Source organism: Eupeodes corollae, chromosome 2, assembly GCF_945859685.1.
Source record: "Eupeodes corollae chromosome 2, idEupCoro1.1, whole genome shotgun sequence".
In the NCBI taxonomy this organism is placed as follows: domain Eukaryota; kingdom Metazoa; phylum Arthropoda; class Insecta; order Diptera; family Syrphidae; genus Eupeodes; species Eupeodes corollae.
In genome coordinates, this window is record NC_079148.1 from 102,219,988 (window position 1) to 102,240,319 (window position 20,332).

At 39.1% G+C, this 20,332-nt stretch overlaps 1 protein-coding gene across 1 annotated transcript in view; it reads right to left on the minus strand.

Moving 5' to 3' along the window:
• The window catches only part of LOC129946981 (serine-rich adhesin for platelets), a 437,327-nt gene that overhangs the window by 73,393 nt on the left and 343,602 nt on the right, over positions 1 to 20,332 (minus strand). The window contains exon 4 of the mRNA XM_056057365.1: positions 15,149 to 18,245. Coding sequence (XP_055913340.1) covers positions 15,149 to 18,245 — 3,097 coding nt within the window. The remainder of the gene's footprint in view (positions 1 to 15,148; positions 18,246 to 20,332) is intronic.

Sequence of the window (20,332 nt, forward strand, 5' to 3'; positions counted from 1 at the left end):
CTATTCATCTTTTCCAAGTCTTCATCTGACAATGATTCATAGCACGTTGGTAAAAAAACGTTTCCATCTTCCAACTCTAGAAGTACTTTCCGCCCGTACTTTGTGTTGCACTTAAATGCCCTAATAATCTTTTGAGGCACTGGTGACAGATCCTTTATATTAATTATTTTTTTCTCCTTTGCTAGAGCATTCACTTTTTGTAAAAAATTGCACGCCAGAGAACTCATTATTTTCTATTTAATTTTAAGACTTTGTTTTTGAAGTTATTGAAAACGAATGTGGAATTTATAAAAACATCGTTCCATCGGAAAGTTATTAGGATATAGCAAACGTGTCTTAAAAGCAGGTCAAATGCACTTTTCAGATTTACCTATAGATATAAATAGAGTTAATGTAATTCGTGTTGAATGCAATATAACAATTGGTTCCTTTATCAATAACAAACCTGTTCATACGATACATGAATTTTCACCAGAGGTGGGACCAGGGTATAAAATCATTGAAGTCCCCAAAAATGTAATCTATTTACCTGTGAATGTCAAACAAATAAGTTCGTTGTCTCTAAAGTTAGTAGACCAAGACGGTTATTTGATAAATTTTAGAGGAGAAACTATAACAATTCGATTACATTTAAAGCCGTTACGTCATGCTTATTTATAATAATATAATTGAGCACAATACCCAGCACAATATTAGTGTACCTAAGACATTGAAGAGAGCAACGCCGAAGCTAACTAAAGACAATAAATCCTTTCTGCAATCATTGGGTTTTAATTTAAAAAACTAAAAAAGAGATGAATAATAATATATTGAATATTACTACTGCCCCCATACATGACAACACCATATCTAAATTTGAATATCACAGTTATTCTCCATTCTTACAATCATATAATGTCAGTGATGAAATACGTATTCCTATACATCAACAAGATCTTTGTATTTTACCATGTGAAAGTTTTATTTACATTGAAGGAAGTCTCACAAAAGAAGATGGAACAATATCTCAGAGTGCAAAATTATGCAATAATGCTATGGCTTTCCTTTTTGAGGAAATTCACTATGAACTAAATGGAATAGTCATTGAGCAGAATAAGAATGTTGGTATTACAACAACAATCAAAAATTACATTTCATTAAATGAGAATGAGAGTAAAAGCTTACAAAATGCTTCATGGAGCGGTAATGAGAGTATTTCTACTTCATCGGGTGTTTTTAACTTTTGCATTCCTTTGAAAATGCTTCTGGGGTTCGCTGAGGACTATAAAAAGATAATTACAAGTACAAAGCATGAATTAGTTCTAATCCGAACGAGAAATGATGACAATGCAATAATTTCTCCTAATGAAGTTGTCAAACTTAAGATTTTTAAATTACAATGGAGAGTACCACACATTACTTTAGCTGATGCTGAAAAACTTACACTACTCAAACAAATCCAGACAAGGCCCATTCAGATTTATTTCAGAAATTGGGAAATGTATGAATATCCCATTCTTCCAGAAGCACCCGAGCACATTTGGTCTATTAAAACTTCGTCTCAATTGGAAAAACCACGATACATTATAATCGCACTACAAACAAACAGGAAAAACCAGCGAGTTAAGGATATTAGTAAATTTGACAACTGTGATATAAGTAACATAAAAGTACACCTCAATTCCGAAATCACCAACGTCATCGCAGCAAACAATATTTTTCTATTTTTTTTTTTAAATCAACAATTAAACATCTAAAAATAGATTACAAATTACTATAATATACAATTCAAAACATCACAAAACGTATCTCCACACAATAGCACAATGAGTTGCGAGCTTGCTTCTCAATCCATACATCTCCTGTTCGAGTCCCAACCAATTCATTTGTCTTTTATTTTCTATTTTTCAAAAAAAAAAAAAGAAAAAAAACAAAAATAGATTACAAATTACAATAATATACAATTAAAAACACTACAAATTATATCCACACATTAGCACAATGAGTTGCGAGCTCGCTTCTCAATCCACACATCCCAAGTTCGAGCCCCAATCAATTTACTTGTTTTCTTTTTCAATATTATTATTCCTTATCTGCGATTAACCGCAAGAAATTCCCATCACCAGTCGCCCTTTCTTCTACTCGGGTTTTATTATAGGTGGGCCATATCTACAAAGATATAACTCAGTTGGGTGAATTGCTCCACCTTCGGTTTGATTCAGTTTGGTAGATAGCAAAGATTTTACCCTTCATAGCACCAAGAGGAACGTTAACCATTTCCGCAAGTGAGCTATGAAGGGCCGATCCTTGCCTGGCTATCTCGTCAGCCCGTTCATTTCCACGATACCACTATGGCCCGGAACCCTGATCAGGGTGACACAGAGTTTAATATTCAAGCTCGCAAGCTCATCGCGACATTGCTTGACCAATTTAGATGAGGATAAGGCCGAGTTAATGGCTTTGACAGCTGCCTGACTGTCTGTGAAGAAAGCCGCATTTCGGTTTTGGTTTGGGTTTTGTTTAAGTATCTTACATGCCTCCCTTATTGCCAGCAGTTCAGCCTGAAAAACGCTAGCAAAGTCAGGCAGCTTAAATGATTTAGCTACATTTAGGGACTCACAAAATATCCCAGAACCAACTCCACACTCCATCTTTGAGCCGTCAGTAAAGATGATGGTGTCGAAACCTATCGACACGATGTCATCCTCCCAATCTTCTCTCGATGGGAAAATAACCTTAAAACCCTTGCTAAGGTTCAAAGTAGGAGTGCAGTAGTCAGTGTCTACCGAGATAATATCTGAGGGAATTAATTTCGTAGTGTTGCTGTGACCATAAGGTTTTGACAACCAGCTGTTTGATTCCTTCAGCCTAATAGCGCTGCAGGGAACTAGGTATTTAATAAAAAGGTCGATTGGTAAAAGCCCCAAAAGCATTTAAGGCGTCCGTTGGGCAAGTACGCATGGCCCCTGTGGTGCCCACGCAAGCTGTTCTCTGAACCTTCTTTAGCTTATCAATATTATAGGCTTTGCTAAGAGCAGGCCACCACTTAATCGAACCATGTGTTAAGATTGGACGTACTACGGTTGCGTTCGTCCATAAAATCATCTTCGACTGAAGTCCCCACTTTTTGCCGAAAGTTTTGCTGTAGGCTTAGAAGGCAACACAGGCCTTCTTAACCCGTACTTCAATATTTAGTTTCCAGTTTAGTTTAGGGTCGAGCATAACTCCCAAATATTTTGCACTGGAAGACAATGGTAAGATTTGACCGTTGAGTCGAGGTAGCGTGAAGGGCTGTTCTTTAGTTTTTGTGGTAAGGAGCAACAGTTCAGTTTTACTTTGGTTAACTCCTAGTCCACAACTCGTAGCCCAGCTGCTGACTTTCTTCAAAGCTGACTCCGTGATTTCACTAATCACAGAGATGTACTTTCCTGACACTAATAGCACCAAATCATCCGCATAGGCTACCGCCTTCACTCCACATCTCACTAGTTAAACGAGAATTGTATCCATGACCAAAAGAGGCGAAAAGACACCAAACTTTTGTGTTCCCCTACTCACGTGTTTTGTTGCGATTGTATTGCTTAGATTGCTCGTGCAGTTGCAAGAGTACTGAAAGACCTTGACATACGCAAATCTGCTGGCCCGGATAGTATTCCCCTGTTGTTCTGAAGAGGTGTTCTTCATCCCTGGCAAAACTACTGCGTAAGCTTTTCCATCTTTCCTACTCTGCAGGTCTCTTTCCGAGCGGATGAAAAACAGCTTTTGTACAGCCTGTCCTTAAAAAAGGCGAATCATCCTCCCCTTTAACTATCATCCAATTGCACTCACGTCCATTCTTTCCAAGGTCATGGGAACGCTGCTTAATTATTAGATTAAGAAATATATTGAAGAACGGAAGCTCCTTAATGACCGAAAGTATGGCTTTTGAAGCAATAGGTCCGCTGGTGAGCTCATGGTTAATCTCACCGAACAGTGGAGCAAATCTCTACATCGCTTTGGAGAAAGTTAGATTATTGCATTTGATAGAGTTTTGCATCAGGCTCTCTTATCGAAAATGCGTGCATTTGGTATTGATGAATCCCTTCTTCGTAAGGTTGGAATTAACGTTTCGGACAGTTCAATTGAAGTAGAATTCGATGGGTTCAAATCTGATATTCACAAAATAAACTATGGTGTGCCCCAGGGCTCCGTTTTGTCTCCGAAGCTTTTCCTTATTTTTATACATGATCTTGTGGCTGAGGCTTCTAACCCACTAAAATGTTTCGCGGATGACAGTACCCTCCGCTTTTCATATTCGTTTTTAGATTCTCATTCTTGGTCTTCTGATGTGGACTACCAACGGATAAGCTCATTAAATTCTGATCTTACTCAATGCTGTCTAATGTCGCAAAAGCGTAACCCTTCCCCAATGCCACTATCCATGAGTGGTACTTGCATCCAGGAGACTGACCGATTGTTGTGGAGTGATCACATATTTGACATCGCCAAAAATGCTGCTAAGTGTTTAGGTTTTCTTCGACGATGCAAGAAGTTTTTTACCCCTGATTTCTGATCTGGCTTTAATTTATAAAGCCTATTTTCCTCCAAAACTTGAGTATAATTCCCATATTAAGGCTGGTGCTCCTATAACTCCCTTGAATCTCTTGGACAGAATTTAAAAAAAAAGATCTAAAAATGTCTAACTAAAACTTTTGCATCTCTCGATCAACGTCGTATAATCTCATGTCTCTCATTATTCTATTGCCGCTTCTATAAGCAATGCTCTAATGAAATTGCCAGTTGCATTCCTCCTCTCAAATAATTCAACTGTAATACACGTTATTTTAAGAATGCCCATCAGTTTACCCTTGAGCCCAATTTAGGTCGTACTGTAAAGTACAGAGATTCTTTTTTTAGTCGCACTTCACGAATGTGGAATGCTTTACCAGACTCAACATTTTCCACAGTGTGCAGGAGAAATGTAAAAAATTTCAATTTGATAAATCGGCCCCATTTTGACAAATGGGACTCATTTGTGCAATTTTGGTGTGACGAACTTTTTCGTACTTTAAGTATAACATCTAAAAGTATTTTAAACGACTGTGGGCGTGGCGTCATTTGTGGACGTGGTTTTATTTGTGGTCGCAGTCTTATTTGTCCGCAAGATTTAATAGTGAAATAAGCCTTATTTGTGGTCGGAGTTTTGCTTATTACAGAAGTGTGTTTTGGGGCCGCTTCCTCAATTGTGGCCTTGTTATAAATGTGTAGCTAATTTTAATGAAAAGTCTATACAATAGTTCCTCTATTTAAATGGATGAGCTTGTAGAGTGAATAAAAAAAAGCATTTCTTCAAAAATCTTATTAAACCTTCACTTTAGGACTTGGAAAAGCGACCTCTACGAAATTAAAGACACTTGGTCAAAACCTCAAAAAATTGATTTCAATAACTTCCAAAAAGAAGAACACGAAAGTCTATTTCCTCAAAAATCTTATTTAAGTTTCTTGAAAATTTAAGAATGAGCATGCAAAAGTCTCTGACTCCACAAAATCTCCTTCTTCGTGGTTCTCGCAGTCTTTGCACAAAAACAGCTAAGTACCTCATCATTTTACAAAGTTTTCTTCAAAGTTTGTTTTTCCTTCTTTTTCAAAACAAACCTGTTTAAACATTAGATATTATTTCTTGCTCATTTTATTTACCAACTTTCAAACTATATGCATCAAACCATCCCTTACCATTTTCACCTGACCTTACCTGCTTTTTCTTTCTGTAAAGTTCAGCTATGAAGAGAAAATAGTTTTACTGTCCAATAACCAAGAACATCATAATAATAACCGATTTGATTCTTTTATATCTACCTTATACCTTATACCTAGCCTATACATTGTTTGAAAAGGTAACCGGGGGTAAGACGGGATTGAAAAGAAAAAAAAATCCCACTTAAACTTTGGCATTCAAAAATAAATGCAACATGCAAAGGAATCTTTCGTCGTCGTCGTCGTGTCTTAAGTCGTAGGGACTGTAGTTTTAACTTGTGCATTTGTTGCCACTCGCGACCATCATCAGTTCAACTATAGACCCTGTCCCATCACTAGAAAAAAAGTTGTCGAGACGATTTAGACAGAAGACAGAAGACTGAAGACAGTGACTATAGCGCGGGCGGTCGGTTGGTGGCAGTAGAAACAACCGCCACACCGACCTACGACCAAGACGACGACAACTTCGTCGATGGCTCTAATTTTGTTGGCATCAGGACTTGTTCCTTTACAATATACCTATCTTTGTAGGTAAAAGATAGCTCCTGTTTCCTGCTATGGCATCAGGGCAAGAAAATAATAAGAAAAGTTTTGAATAATGCATTTCTCGAGGGAGTGTCTGATTCAATTCCACATCCTAGATATCCTCTCGTATTCTTTTTCTTAAACCACATTACCGGTCGTATAGTGTATCTGTAAGATAGTCTTTGCCGCAGTACAGGGAGTAATAAGATTGTATGGATTTCGTGTGGTGATGGTAGCCCATGGTCGTGTGGCTTCTGTGTTCTCCGTGTTCTCTGATGTTGAAAGGAGTTTCACAACTTTTGGCCCGGACTTTTCTCAGACTCTATCCAAATAGGTGGGTATCTATCTTTTTGAGGGAAAATCTTCCTTCTCCTTATAACCGAAAACTATATCTTCGATTGCTAATATAACCGCACGTCCTCGTTGTCGTCGTTCGTCATCGTGTCGTCTTCGTAGTCGATAGATATATTTTCGTTTGTACACACTCAGGTCTTGAGTTGAAGTAGAGAAATCTATCGACGAAACCTCACCAAGAAGAATCAGTTTCAATATTGAAAGATACTGCCATTGCCATCACATTGTTCTTCTTATATTATTGGTCTTCTAGACTGGAGAACCCTAGATCCCAGGTCGAAGATATGCGGTGACTTTGACTGATTGCATCGGTTGACGATGGCACAGGCACACTGGTTTGTCATTCAGAGTGCGCCTCCTAAAACCTACTCGAAGTCGTATATACCTGCCCTACACTACATACATATATTAGAAAGGACTCCAGGGGATGATATCGAACGTGCCGACAGCGACATATACGCCGCCAACGAAGACGGCGATGACTATTCCACAGAGGGGAGAGAAGACGCGACGACCGACCGACAGGAGCATCATGTATTATTCAGATAAAACAATAGACAGAGAGAGAAAGAGAGGAACTTCAAGAGTCAGGACAGTCTTTTGTTTTGAATGAGATGACGTATATATGTAGGAACCTATGTAGCTTTTGGCGATGTTTGTTGTGCGGCAGAGGTTATCTTGTTTTGTTGAAATATCCAGGCACTACCGACCGCCAGGAATGCATCATTTGGGTGCGTGAAGTGTCGACTCGAATCGTGTCGAGATTGGGTTCGGGATTTCAGATTATAATGAAATTGGGGATTTTCATCAAAACCAATAGAATTGTATACTATATGTTTGCATAGGAAAAGCTACATAGATAGATGCCTCTAGAACTGTCAATAGTTGATGATGACAGATAGATTTTTGCACGAGCAAGGTATACATTTATAGGAGGAGACAGAACAGTTTGGAAAGAAAGAGTTTTACGTGTTGAAATTGAAGTAAGAATTGGATACAGGTTGGATAAGATGTTGAGAAAGCTTTTTGCTTGAATTAAGATGAAAGAGTGATAGAATTTATGAACCTATGAGTATGCATACGTGATGTATTGAAATTGGCAATAGATAATGAAGAAAATTTTGATTAAGATACATATTTTTCATAAGTAATAAAAAGTGTTCTACAGATGTGACAATCAATGAAATTTGAAAAATTTTATTATTATAAAAATATTTATAAATTTGTTTGAGATGAACTTTTCTTCTAGTTGCCACTATCTTATATTTGAAGTTGAGGCTTATGGAGCAGTCTAGTGAATAAATGTGAAACTATTCTGAAACGAGGATGCCTTTATGAGTGGTTTTCCTAACACATCAAATTAAACATTTCTCGGGGGAAAAGAAGTTTCAATTTTTAACAAGGTTTTTGTGTTTATATAATTGTTCTTCTCATTGTATTCGAGTCCAATGTTTTGTATCAAATTTTTGTAGATTTTTTGTTTTAAGGGGAAAGATGATGTATGCAATTATTTGTGTAGCTAAAATTATCCTAAAGTCAGTTAATTTTTTCGGATAAAAACCTTTATAAACCCTCTTCTACCTATTTTTTCTGCACTCTGATAACACTGGTCTTCAAATTTTTACTTTATAAAAGTATTCCTTATGTAAAGTAGATTTTTTAATTTATTTATATGTACTTAACACTTAGATTTAATTTAAAAAAAAAAATCGAAAAAAAACAATTTTTTGAAAAATGTGAAGGATTTTCTATGTTTTTCAATCCCCGACAGAACTGCGACGTAGTTTTTTTCGCCGGCTCTTGTATTTTGCGTTCTTAATATCTCTATAAATAATCCAACAAAAGCTCTCTAACATTGAAGCGTTCCAATGGCCTTGATACCGCTTTTCCATATTGGCGATGGCATAATGAAAGCGCTCATCGCTAAAAGTTCCGCAATTGTCCGGAAAAAACTCCAAGTATTAATGTAAAAAGTGGATTTCTAAAGACATATTACAACCCAATTCTTGGTATGACGAAAGCATATTTTCAAAAAGTTTAACATAGTTGTCACTCCTCTAATTTCCCAGAAAATTTTGTCCTACAAGGCCAAATTCATCCCAAGTTTTTTTTCCTTACCTTCTAGAACCAAGTCAAAGTTGACATCTTTAAATAAAAATCCGCGGACCGACGAATATGCCTTCTTAGACTTTCGCCTCACTTCAAAATCAAATGGGGTGGCGCAACAGTCCGTTGTGAACCAGGGCCTAGTGACTTACAACTCTCAACCATTCCTGTGTGCGAGTAATGTTGTCAGGAATGGAGGGGACCTACAATTTTATGCCGAATCCGAACGGCTAGTTTCAGAAAGCACTTTTTCATGACAAGAATTACTCTTGAAGGATTTGTCAATTTTTTTTTTTTAAATTAAGGTGGCACAGGCAGGGATTGAACCCAAGACCCCTTGCATGACAGTCCAACGCACTAACCATCATGCCACGGGTACTACTTTCGCCTCACTTATTCTTGGAAATTTTTCGTGAAGGTATTGAAAAGCAGCTCCATCTCTGTCTATTGCCTTTACGAAGTTTTTCAAGAGTCTTAGCTTTATATGCAAGGGCGGAAGTAACACCTTTTTTGCACAAATTAGAGGGTCATTTTTTAACATGTTTTTGCCCAGGTTGAAGCTACTGGCGATGAGGCCACAACTTTCTAATATACTGCTGCTTTCTATCACGACTGTCCCATTCACAGATGAAGGAACAAAATTTCGTGTAGCCTAATTGCGGTCCAAGCAACATAGCTACGACTTTTATATTTAATCCGCAGCAGAATTTTTATATTTTCGTAAGACTCCTTCATATGAACTCCGATACCAATAGAAATCGAAGGTAAAATATTTCGGTAACATAGCAACACAGCTTTAGCTTAGAGCTAGCTATGAAAAGTCTCCATTCACTCCGTTTATACGTCATGTTAAGGGCTACCTTTAAAGTACTGACATCATTGCAAGAAACTATATTTTCATCCATTTCAAAATATCGCTGGAACTACTTTTGTCGAGTACGGAAAGATATTATAACCACGCCCCTTCCTAAAAGATTCCATTGTTGCAACCTCGAGCCTAGAAGTTCTGCTTTGTTCTTGGGCAATTCTAAATCCCTTACAAGATCATTCAATTCAGCTTGTGTTATCCGGTGTGGCTGTGATGATGTGCTAGGTACTTCGAATTCTGTCATTGAAGAAATTGTTGGTAAAGCAGGTGTAGGTGTTATTCCTCCTTCGTCAATGTGAGGGCTTTTTAGAATCGGGTGAAGATAGCTGTGTGGCAGAGGACGAGTAGCCGATGGTACATTTGCGTACACTATAGTATTCTTCTTTTTTTTGAAAATCCCTTGCCTCTCACAAGGTCATGAGTGGTGAGGCAGAAATAACAATCCGTTTCATGATAGAAATGATTTTTTCTTCCATTCATCCAATTTCTCAAACCTGTTGCTCCTGCATTGCAACAGAAATTTTTAACCCAGCTTTAATCGTGACTTTTTATATTTTGTTTAAAGTATTAGGAATATGCTTCTTTTATTGTCGGCGATATGGAACATCTTTGCAAAAATACCACTTCATCGGAAATGTAACAAAAGTTGTCGGCATTATTCACACATTTTCGTGACATTTTTCAATGTAATACTTTTTTTCAACTTGAACACTTAAAAACACGGAAAAAAACAATTAAGCACAATATATTTACCATTTGAAAAATGCAAAGAACTGAATAAAACAAAATAACCAAATTTTTAAAAGATGACACATGTAAACTTCGGCACGGAAATATTCGCACTAAACTCATCCAAGTGAAGCACCATTTTTTACGGTTTTTTTTTAGTAGTTATTTGATAGATCTTGGGGAATTCTAACGATCGTTTCCAATTAACAGTATAATTTTATTGAAATGGCTTTCATCATTAACTTGTATTCATTGGAATACAAGTCAAAATTAGTTAAAATTATTCCGAATGGTTTTTCACTGTAGACCAGTGTAATTTGTTTGTTTCGAAAATAAACTGGCTGCATCGAAGGATCTGCAGCTGCATAGCTGCTATACTAATATTATAAATGGGAGTAAGTTTGTTTGTTTGTTTGCTTGTTTGTTTGTCCGTTCTTCACGTTGCAACGAAGACATATTGTGAAATGAGATTTTTGTGTGGTGATAGTTAGCTACTTTTTACTGCTGTAAAATATTTCATTCACAGGTTATTCGAGTAGATGCACCACTAGCACTCATAATAAGATATCCAATAATATTTTTATTGAAGACTAATTAGTAGCACACTATTAGGTGCTGCCTGCTATTTGACCTATCATCGCTTCCTATTATAAGGTGTTCCTTATAACTACATAAAGGCACGAAACTATTTTGAAACACCATAAAAATGGACTGTTAAAAACCGATGCTGATGGAAGGGAAGATTTTTGTAATTTACTACAGACACTTATTGTTCATGTTTATCCTCATTTACAAGATAACAAGCAACATGATCAATTTCAAATAGCGATTAAAGCACCAAGAAACGATGTTGTTTTGAAAAGTATTGAATGAAGTAGTAGGAGCTATGAAAGAAAATCTGGCATCGACTCGAAAAAGAGCACTTCATACCCAGTAGATTGTTTTGACTCACTAGAGCTGTACGGTGTTGTACCCGTGGCATAATAGTTGATGCGTTGGACTGTCATTCCTGAGGTCTTGGGTTCGATCCCCACCTATGCATCCCAAAGTTTTATTTCACGGCTACTGCCTCTTGCGAGGAATTGAGAAATTCTCCAAGAGTAATTCTTGTTTCTCAAATTTTCCATTCTGATTCGACTTAAAGCTGTAGGTCCCCTCCATCCCTGACAACAGTACTTGCACACAGAAATGGTTGAGAGTTGTAAGTCACTATGCCCTAGTTCTCAACGGACTGTTGCGTCGCTCAATTTATTTATTTTTTTAGAGCTGTACGGTGTACCCTTACATAAGCTGCAATTAAAATTAGGCTTGCCACTTATACTTATGTGAAATGAAGATGGCTCTCTGTTATGCAACGATGCAAGACCTCGTATCGCACTTTTTTTTAACTTGGGCGACAAATTATTAGTGCTAATATCTTAATCGCCCATGTGTCGGAAAGGCTAAAAATGTAATTATTCCTAGAAGCTCGAGCAGAGAATGTACAGATAAGGTGAGGGACTTGTTCCTACTCTTCTTCGTTAATACAGCTTCTAAAAAAGTCAATTGAGAATACGCCTAGTAGTGGGGCGTGCTTTCCTATTACAGAGTGTCCGGTTATGACACCTATTATCGAGCTTATATGCGATCTGCTTAGAGATAGCAAGCACCTTGAACGTTTTAAATCCAGTGTTGGCCAGGTGTTTTTTGTGACTTGACACGTGGTGATTTTGTTCCACCTATTGCCTGCCCTGCTCACAGCGTCTTGCATTAGCAATAGTTTACAAGTAGCAATTGGTATGCCAGTATGTGCCGAACGTGGTAGGATGGGTTGGCGAGTTCATCTACCTTACATTAACCTGGAATGTCTCTATGGCCCGGCACCCAGCAATCGATGACAGATGATCGACAGTTATGGACTGTTATAAAGTTTGTAGAGACAGAGTCCAGAGATTTCATAGCGGCCTGACTATCTGAGGACATACGGATATCGTTTATTGATATCACGTTTTCTTAAAGCCAGGACAAGACTTTTTAATCGCAAAAAGCTCCGCCTGAAACACGCTACAATCATTGGGAAGGTGGAATGAGAGACTTAATTTCAGTCGTTCAGAGTACACACCTCCACCAACCACTTCTTTTGTTTTTGAACCATCTGATGTATAAAAATGGATTGAACCATCAGTAATGTCCTATCTTAACAGAAAGAACTGGGGGTATAGAAATCTGAAAGTTTCTGTCGAATTGCAGTTGGTTGATGGTGTAGTCTGTGTGCTTTGGAATTGATTCTAAATACCTTAGAAAGATGGAGTGGCCAATGTTGTTGTCAGTCCACTGCGACGAAGCTTTGAGGCGAATAGCAGAGTTTGCAGCTATTTGGTTGGTAAATATGTCAAAAGGTGTTAGGTAGAGCAAGGTGTCCAGTGCCGCAGACGGGGTCGTTTGAACCGATCCGCTTATACATAGGCAAGCTGAACCTTGGACTTTATTTAGCTTATCCCTGTTTATACCTTTCTCTAAAGCAGTCCACCATACGCCACACCGTACATTAAAATTGGTCTGACTACCGATGTGTATAGCCAATCCGTGATTCTGCGTTGTAAGCCCCATTTATTACCAATAGCTTTTTTGCAAGAAAAGCGAGCTACAATAGCTTTTTTGACTCTTTCCTGTACGTTGAGTTTCCAATTTAGATTTGTATCTAAAACAAGTCCCAGCTTTCAGGTATTTAGCCTCGCCTGAGAATTTTATTTGGATTCCTTTAATGTAGGGAGGTTTGACAAATATAATTTTGTTTCTGCTCAAAAATAAGACTAAATCGGTTTTGTGTGTATTAACACCCAGTCCACACCGACCAGCCCAAAGTATTAGTCTGTCTAAGGCTTTTTGTAAGAGTTCTTTTAAGGTGTTAAGATGGTTTCCTGAAATTGCTATAGCAACGTCGTCTGAAACCACTCGAATCCAGAGTAGTTGGGATTTCATTTACCACTAGGTTCCAGGAGAGAGTGGATAGAACATCACCTTGCGGTTTCCCTCTACTAACGACTCGTCTGCCAGAAGAGTTGCCCAGTTTTGAGTTAATTATTCTGCTATTCAGTATTAAATGACTTAACTCCCGGAGCAAACTCTAAACATTTAGAGATGTAAGTGCAGGTGTGATTGCAGATGTGTCCACGTTGTTAAAGGCACATTCGATGTCAAGGAAAGCATCCATATTGAACTCTTTATGATGGAGGGATTATTCGATGGTGCGTACTAAAGTGTGTAACGCTGTTTCCACCAATTCACCTTTGTAGTAGGCATGTTGGGACGAAGACAGAAGTTTTGTATCAATACTTGCCCTTAAATGGATATCAATCAATCTTTCCAAGGTCTTAACAAGAAATGATGATAGACTTATAGGTCGTAGATCTTTAGGATTGACTTGCGAGCATTTACCTGCCTTGCGTATAAAAACAACTTCAATTTCTATTCATGCCGTGGGAATATGGACCAGGTAAAGACAGCTGGTAAAAATTGCTTTAAGGATTGGTGCGAAGTGTTAACACTAGAAAATCCATGCTTCATCACTTTAACATCAGACAGCGTTTCCATAGCTGCCCCTAGAATATTTAATCGTGATATTTTCATTTTCTTTTACCAAATTCGACGAACATTTTTAAAAATTAATAAGCTTAATATAATATAAAAGCTTCAAAATATTACATCTTCAAGGTCTATTTCGAATAGTTTTTTAGAAACTGCAGATGACCAACGGAAACATTGCCAAGAAGACTGGGTTTACACAACTTATAGGCATAAGTAGCCTAGCATGTATCAAACAAGTGATAATAACATAGAAGAGTCCGAAATATCAGAGGTTCATTGGCGAGCTATAACAACAAAGTTTTTGAAGATCGGTGTTCCAGTGATCTTAGGTGCGGTAAGGACTGTACTCAATTAAATTTTGAGTTATTATTTCCATTTCAAGCTAGCAATCCTATTACTTCCATGTTTGGCCATTATTTGAAAACTATGCAATTTATCTGAAAAAAAGGTTATCTCTTCCTTTCCCTTATATAGTACGTAAGACCAATCGGACCAAACATAGAAAACTTTTTAAATGTATCAAAATCATTATTTAAATTCCCTAAAACATGGACTAAACCCTCATTTTTCTAAGGAAAGAACTCTAGATTCCTTTACTAATCGCAATAAAATCTTTCTTTTTTCTTATTCTTCTTGTTGTTTATTTACAATAAATTTATACCTTTTAGCTTTAAGATTTCTTTTTTATATCTTTTCCCATAAAATAAGTTAATACACTTCTGAGGAGTTTTTCTTTTTTTCTACAAATGAGGCGTAAAATGTGTGTAGGTACCTAATCGCATTTGAAACTTGTTCCAGGTAAATTCCTTAAATAAATACTTTTTATTTTCCTGGAAGAGAAAACACCCTACAAAAAAAGAAGAAAATATATATTCCTTATCACCATCTTAAATTGTTTGAGTTCATCAAAAATTGTCTAATCAAGTGTTGGTGGGTCTTAAGGAGGATGACGGTGAAGAAACGGACGTCAAGGACGTTATAAGGACTTCTTTAATTCATTTTATTCCTCGCTTTCACTTTTTTTCCGTTCGGGTAATAAAACTGGAAAACAAAAATCCTCTCTAAATTAAGTATCATCTATGATCAACGATAATTCACCAGCCTTTCTTAACCCCCCTCATTGCTTGCACAATCCTTGCTTTTCACTATGGGAAACCTATAAAATAAACTTAATGACGAAACAAAAGGACAAGGACACTATCCCCAATCATAAACTCTTCTCCTTTCTCGATTTTTTGTTTGTCTCTATGTGTGAGCTTCTTTTATTTCGTTATCCTTAAGACTCACCCTTTGTCCTGTCACCAGTGCCATTAAATCGACCACATTGGTCTTCGTCGCCTTGTGTTGGAGCAGGAGCTACTGAGGATGATGATGATGACGACAACGACGAAGACAAGGATATTGTTTGTTGTGGACCCAAAGAGTCGTCGTTGTTGCCACTGACACCATCACCGTCGTCGTCTTCTTCGTCATTGGCAACATCTTCATAATGCGGTTCATCCCGGTTCTGATCCTGGTTTTGGTTTTGCTGGAAATTCTGGTAAAAACTATTCTTGCCAGAATTTAATAATTCACTCTGCGACAGTAAGTTCGACTCGAGCTGTAATAAGTTTAATACTGCATCCTGTTTCTGTTGCAGTCGCTGTTGTTGTTGGTGGCGTTGTTGCTGTTGTTGGTTGTTTTGTCTCTTATGCTGGCGATGCAGTTGGTCTTGGTTGAATCTATTAGCCGTAGCAACAGGAGCACTATTGTTGCTGTTGTGGGTGCCATTGATAGGATTTTCTTTTCCAACATAATCTTCCCGGCTGCCATTAGTGATTGCAATGATTCTACGTTTCGCATCAACAGAAGATTCTTTCACCTTATCCTTTTCCCTGTGACCGTTATTTGGGTCTTTGTCCACATCGGTTACGACAAGTGTAGGTTTCGATGACGGGGGTAGTTTTCTCGTGGTATCACTTTTCGAGATGTTTTGTCCACTTCCATTACCACTGCCACTGCCACCTGCTCCTGGCCCTGTCCCTGGCATTACTCTGACAGTGGCTTTGGTTCCAGTTCCATTTCCACTAGCAGGATGAGGTATAGAAGTGCCAGTGCTAGTGCCATTGCCCGGCGTATTACTACAGTTACGGTAGTTAGCTGGTAGAAGGGTTTTACCTATTTGCTTGGAGATTTCAGTTTTGTCAGTTTCATCTCCTTGAGCAGAGTGATAGTCATCCTCGTCATCCTCATCGTCATTACCGTGATGCTGATGATGGTAGTTCGCATTGTCAACTTGGATTATTTTATCCTCGACCATAAATTGGACTTTTTTACGAGCCTGTGGCATGGGAATATAAAACTGTGATCCGGTCTTTGTTTCTACGGGGGTTTTTTGTCCTCCATTCGATTTGGCTAACATTGTGTCCAACAAACCTACACTGCCACCGACGTTTTCACTTCCACCATTACCACTACCACCACTTTCAACGCCTCTTCCATTTGAAGGACTCTTCAGTGAGCTTTCATGTGTCCTCGTTGAGTTACGTTTAATTTGATGATGATGATGTTGTTTGTGCTGCTGCTGCTGATGTTGTATTTGGTACTGAAACTGCTGGTCGAGTCTACATGAGTCGGTGGTGTTGGTTGTGCTGGCAGGAGTACCAACAAGACTTCCTGTATCAGTATCACCATTCAACGGGGATTTGGATGGAGTGTTGACAGCTAGAAGTACACCGGATGTTGGCGAAGATAGTGGCCTTTTAAGAATGGATTTGATGGAGGGTCTTTGACTAGCTGCTGCTATTGCTGCTCCAGCTCCAGTTCCAGTTCCAGTTCCAGTTCCTGTCCCTTGTAAATCTGTGGAAATTTGCGAGGACATTATTTGATGACGGTTTTGAAGATTGGTTGATGTTGCAGCAACACCACTACCACTACAACTACCGTCGTCCTCGTCACAGTCATCACCATCATCACCACCACCTCCTCCGACTCCACCTCCGATAGGATTATCAAACATTTGCTGTGACGAGTTCACATCGTTCTTTCTGCGTGGTGGACGTTTCGGTTGCGGAGTGGTGGTAGTGTCGTCCTTTTTGGCACTGTTCTGTTGCTGCTTCTGTTTCGGAAATTTAGGACTGTTACTGGTGGTTTCATTGTTGCTGTTGTTATTTGGTGACCCCACATTTTCATACAAAAAACTCTCACCGTTTTGGTTGATTAATGACGGCGCTGGTGAGTGTTCACCGAAACTTATCCGTTGTCCAGCAATCGCCTTAACATTGACATAACTCATTGTTGTCTTGCTGGATGATCCCGATGATGGGGATCCGGCGTTGCTGGATGACGATGTCACTGAAGGAGATGGTAATGGAGATGATATGTTTGTAGGTCCGGTTGTTTTGCGACTAATAGCTGTCTTGTGATTAATCGACGAGGATGACGACGACGCTGACGACGTCGACTTGCTTGTCATTCCTCTGAACATATCAGGCACGACATCGTCATCTTCGTCGGCGTCATGTGGTGAGAATTCGCTCAGATGCTGCACCGAAGATGACGAGGACGATGCGGAGGATTTATTTGAGATCAGGTCATAGGGATTGACATTGCAGCGGAGTATGGATCGTCGGGAGTTGGATTGGCTGCTGTCTTCGACAATCCAGCGATCGGTAGTTTTGATAGAAGATTGAGAAGATTTTGGCGAAGATTTAGCAACTTCCTCCAGCTGTGAGCGGGGAGTTCGACTACGACTTCGATTGGGACTGGAACTTCTGCCGCGACTGGAGCGATAATTTTTGTCCTGCTGCTGTGGCGAGGATTTAGGTTCAGGCGATAGTAACCTTGTGCGTCGCATCAGATCATAGGGATCTTTCTGAGGATCCAGAATGGACGGTCTGGACTTGGAGGAGACCACTCGCATCGTTGATGCATTTGTAGGTCGATGCTTCTGCTGCATCGGCGTACTGGTCGGTCGAATGCGAACTGTTCCCCCAATCGGAGCCAGTGGCAGACGTGAGCCCTTACATTTCTTGCATATACTTGCTTTCTTCACATCCCGCTTCGTTCCGCTTAGATACTCCGGGCAAGAACAGATAACGACAGCGATTTCGGAGGGCATTGGAGCGTACATTGCCTGTCCGGGATGAAAGTGCATTGGACGGGCGGGAATTCCCCGAACGGTGCCGTATATCCATGGTTCGGCATATTTCATGGAACGTGATAAAGCACTCGGGTGAAAGTCTAAACCACCGGGAAATTCATGCATTGCATGATGCTGTTGCATTTGTTGGGGTGGTGGTGGCGGTAGTTGAGATACCACCATTTGCGCGGTGGCCTTTTCGGTTTTGCTGATTTTGAGCCGTTGACTCCAGGTTTTCTTTGATTTGTCATACATCGGCGATTGCTGAAAATATACAAAAAAAAAATTAAAAATAGTAAAGTAAAAAATAGCACAGAACTAATTTGTAAATTTTTGCTTAATTTGTTTTTGTTTTCTGAAGTTAATGGAACACATTTTAAACTCCAAATCCATTTATTGCTTTGAAACAAATTTAAACTAAGTTTGGAAAAAAAGTTCTAAGGCCATTAAAACATCACATTTCAGTTTCTAAATTCAAAGTAAACGTGTGTTTTTCTTCCTCAAGCAGATGTATACAAAATCAGAAGGAACAATCAGTACTCAAGGATACTACCCTTGGCAAAATACATTTCGCCTAACCTGGAATTAGGTCAGGTAAGTGATGCATCAGAAGTTCTTGGACTATAAAGTGTGTAACCCATAAAACTGGTCCTAAATCGCGAGTAGATTTTCACCCATTTTTGTGTATCAACGCCGTAAACTTCCGCCTTGCCAATATACCACACACCATATAATTTGAAGAAAAACTGCTTCAATTTCTTTTCAAAGCTCTGCAAAAGACTGCAATGGCTAGTTCGTGCGTCAGAAATACTCTGGTTCTCCTGAAATTGCATTTTAAATTGTGAATTTCTCCAGAATAAAAGTTAGACTGCCAAATATTTGTCATGATATAATACTTGACGAAAGTGGAAACATCATAGTTTGACCGCAGTCAATGCTGAGGATATGAAGGACCACTTCTGCAGACGACGAACTGAATTCGGCTGTCAGGCAGGATGATCCATTCAACATAGACGACGAAAGCCAACAATCCTGTCCTCCCGACTTAGACGAAGTAAAGATTGCCATATCTAAGTTGAAGTCTAATAAAGCCTCTGGAGCAGATGGCTTGAATGCCGAGCTCTTTAAAGCAGCTGGAGATAAGTTGGTTAGGAGCATGCACCAACTTATCTGTAAGATATGGTCGGAAGAAAGCATGCCCGATTAATGGAACCTCGGAACTGCAACAACTATAGAGGAATCAGTCTACTTAACATCGCCTATAAAATCTTCTCTGCCGTAATATGTGAACGTCTAAAGCCCATCGTCAACAACCCGATAGGTCCTAATCAGTGTTGTTTTAGACCAGGAAAGTCCACAGTTGATCAAATAGTCACGGCAGATCCTGGAAAAAACGTAAGAACTCCAAATCGACACCCACCATCTTTTCATTGATTTCAAGACAGCATATGAGCCATGTCTTGTTTTGGCATCCCTGTCAAACTAGTCCGTTTGTTCAGGATAACCATGGAGAATTCACGCTGCTCTTTAAAGGTTGAAAACAACTTAACAGAAACTTGTGATTTTTTTAACATCGTGCTTGAAAGAATAGTGCAGAGCTCACACGTTAACACTTGAGGCACTATCTCTCAAAAGTTTGTCCAATTACTGGCATACGCTGATGACATTGACAAAATCGGAAGAACTCAGCGTGATGTCAATGGGGCTTTTGTGAGTATTGAGGCAGAGGCGGCAAAAATGGGTTTAACGGTTAATGAGGGCAAAACATAGTACATGCTGTCGTCAAGAAAGAACTTACAACACCGACGTCTTGGTCAAAACGTCACCATCGACAGACGTAACTTTGAGGTAGTCAAGGACTTCGTCTACCTAGGCTCTGCTGTAAACGCAGAAAACAAAACCAGAGCTGAGATCAAAAGCAGAATAACTCTTGCTAACCGCTGTTTCTTTGGACCAAGAAACCAATTGAGTGGTAAAGTGCTCTCTCGAGGGACCAAAGTGTTGCTATATAAGACCCTTATTATCCCCGTCCCGCTAAACTGTGCAGAAGCATGGACTATGACAAAAGCGGATAAAAGCACTTTGGGTCGGTTCGAGAGAAAAGTTCTTCGTGTTATCTATTGTCCCGTATGCATCGAAGGGGAGTGGAGGAGAAGATGGAACGACAAGCTGTACGGGCTGTACAGCGACGTAGACTTACCCAGAAGGGAAAAAAGTCCAACGACTAAGATGGCTTGGTCATGTAGAGCGCATGGAAACAAATGCTCCACACCCACAGGATAGCGCAGTAAAGGAAGGCCGCGGATCAAGTGGCGCGCACAAGTGGAAGGTGAAATCACCCAACTTGGAGC